This window comes from Dendroctonus ponderosae, unplaced genomic scaffold (assembly GCF_020466585.1).
Source record: "Dendroctonus ponderosae isolate FM_Combo_2020 unplaced genomic scaffold, Dpon_F_20191213v2 Dpon_F_20191213_5, whole genome shotgun sequence".
Classification (NCBI taxonomy): domain Eukaryota; kingdom Metazoa; phylum Arthropoda; class Insecta; order Coleoptera; family Curculionidae; genus Dendroctonus; species Dendroctonus ponderosae.
Genome location: NW_026018715.1, coordinates 7,418,871 through 7,420,867, shown reverse-complemented (window position 1 = coordinate 7,420,867; position 1,997 = coordinate 7,418,871). Strand labels below are relative to the sequence as shown.

The following is a 1,997-nucleotide window of genomic DNA, read 5'->3' as shown; positions in this document are numbered from 1 at the left end:
TTTAATAACGCAATGCGTATTTGAAAAGTTTATCAGATCTACAGATGCACCCGCACTAAGAGAAAAATGTCGAATTCAAAGTGCATATGTGCGTTCCAAGCCTCAGGCGCGAAGAGGCCGGAGTGGGAGCCGTCGTTACGGCTCGCCGTGACCGAGAAAAATCGGTTCACCCTCTCATAAAAAGTTATCACTTCAAAAAGTAGTTCCAATGAGTGAAAAGTGGGCTAAACCCGCAATCAAAATAAAAAATCACCAATACGAACTGCGAACGCGAAGGCCTGAGAAACTAGATAATTGCCCTTTGCATGGCATCTACATGAACATAAAACGTTTTACAACGTTTGGCAATACAGAGGCAAATTTTGACAGAATATGTAATAATCTGGTGAAATTTTGTGTCGTCCACAAGTATTTTCTGGACAATTCACGATTTTTCCTGACTCAAACTGCTGAAAAATATTTTCAGTTCAATTAAAGTCAAAGAAACAAAATATCTGTTACTCGGCGAATCTTGAACGACACCAGCACTAAATCTATGTTACCAACAGATATCAGCCTAGATTAAAGTAAGTGGAAAAACAAGAAATGACGATTCAAATAGTCATTAAAGAAATTGTTGCATATCATTGTTTGTAGTTATTGCTCATTTATCGGTTGTATATGGACCGCTTATTAATAAGGGTAGTTAATGGACTTTCATTAATTGATAATTGATGAGTATTTGCGATGTTAGTCAGGAAAATTCTATACTTTTCTGGAATGACAACTATGTGACAATGAACAGGTACATACAGGAGTTTAGTTCTTTAAACTGCCTTTGGAACGTCTCAGCGTGGCACAGTTATAAAGAAAAACAATTTCGAATCCAATATTTGCAATTTGTAGCTACGCTTTTAATCTTTTATTCGAATGAACGGGATTTTGATGAAAGTATCTCTGTGGGTAATAAAGCATGGCGAGCACTTGCAACCTTCAAGACAACCAATTGATACAAATCTATGTAAAAAACATACTTACAGTCGATTGTTGAAGGAATTTATGAAGTTATTTATGCCCACTGACGCCATAATTTTGTCGTTTGATTTCACCCAAATGTCACAGGTATTAGGTAGAAACGCGAATAATAAACAGATAAACTTGAATTATTTGAGACCGTCTCACTTTTCGACTGCGTATGTGCCACTGATCAGAATTAGTAAATTAACTGGCTTGACTTTTTGCCTTGAAATCGCACGTAATGTTATGACGATAAAAGTACTGACGACAACCAAAGAAAATAGAACACGTCAGTATAATGTATAATCCACAGATAAAGACAAGAGTATAATCTATACTTGTCTTTATCTATGATTGTACCTAGTTTTTGACCGCGACATCAAGCGGCAGTCCCTAGAAACAATTTAGGTCAGAATAACGTCAGAACCAAAACATTACAGTTACCATCACAGATGATGATAGAGACATAGATAAAGACGATAGAGATCACAAGTGACAGTAAAGAGTGCGGCATTCCATTTTAAAAAAAGGTAAGTTTAGTGTGTCACTTGAATTTGAAACACCGTGTAACATTTGCTACTATCTTGAAATAAACTAGACGTTAATATCTACAACTTTTGTATTAAACATTTTTCTCTAATTTTCAAATTAGATGTTAAAACAGGGTGGCCAAAGTTCAATCAATAACCCTGTGCAAAGTTAAACACTGCGCGCTCTCCGCCCTCTATCTCTAAAACGGTTTAACGTATAAACAAATTTTTGAAACAAAAGTTGTAGAAAATTTAATCCGCTACAATATTCATAATAAATGCAAATACCGTGTGAAGCTCACAGGAAACGAAATACAGTTGAGTCCGGATATAACGAACTTGAAAAATGAACTAAAACTGGTTTGTTATATCCGGAGTATAATAATAATACAAAAACACGTGGTGTATTTTATTTCGTTATTTTTACATAGAGTAGTAGAAGTTAGTAGGTATGACTAAAAAGAACACAAA

General features: G+C 35.2%; 1 protein-coding gene across 1 annotated transcript in view; it reads right to left on the bottom strand.

The window, feature by feature from the left end:
- The window catches only part of LOC109539568 (probable Bax inhibitor 1), an 8,396-nt gene extending 7,060 nt beyond the window's left edge, over window positions 1-1,336 (bottom strand). Inside the window, exon 1 of the mRNA XM_019907397.2 lies at window positions 1,018-1,336. Coding sequence (XP_019762956.1) covers window positions 1,018-1,067 — 50 coding nt within the window. The 5' untranslated portion in view covers window positions 1,068-1,336. The remainder of the gene's footprint in view (window positions 1-1,017) is intronic.
- Window positions 1,337-1,997: the final 661 nt, after the last annotated feature.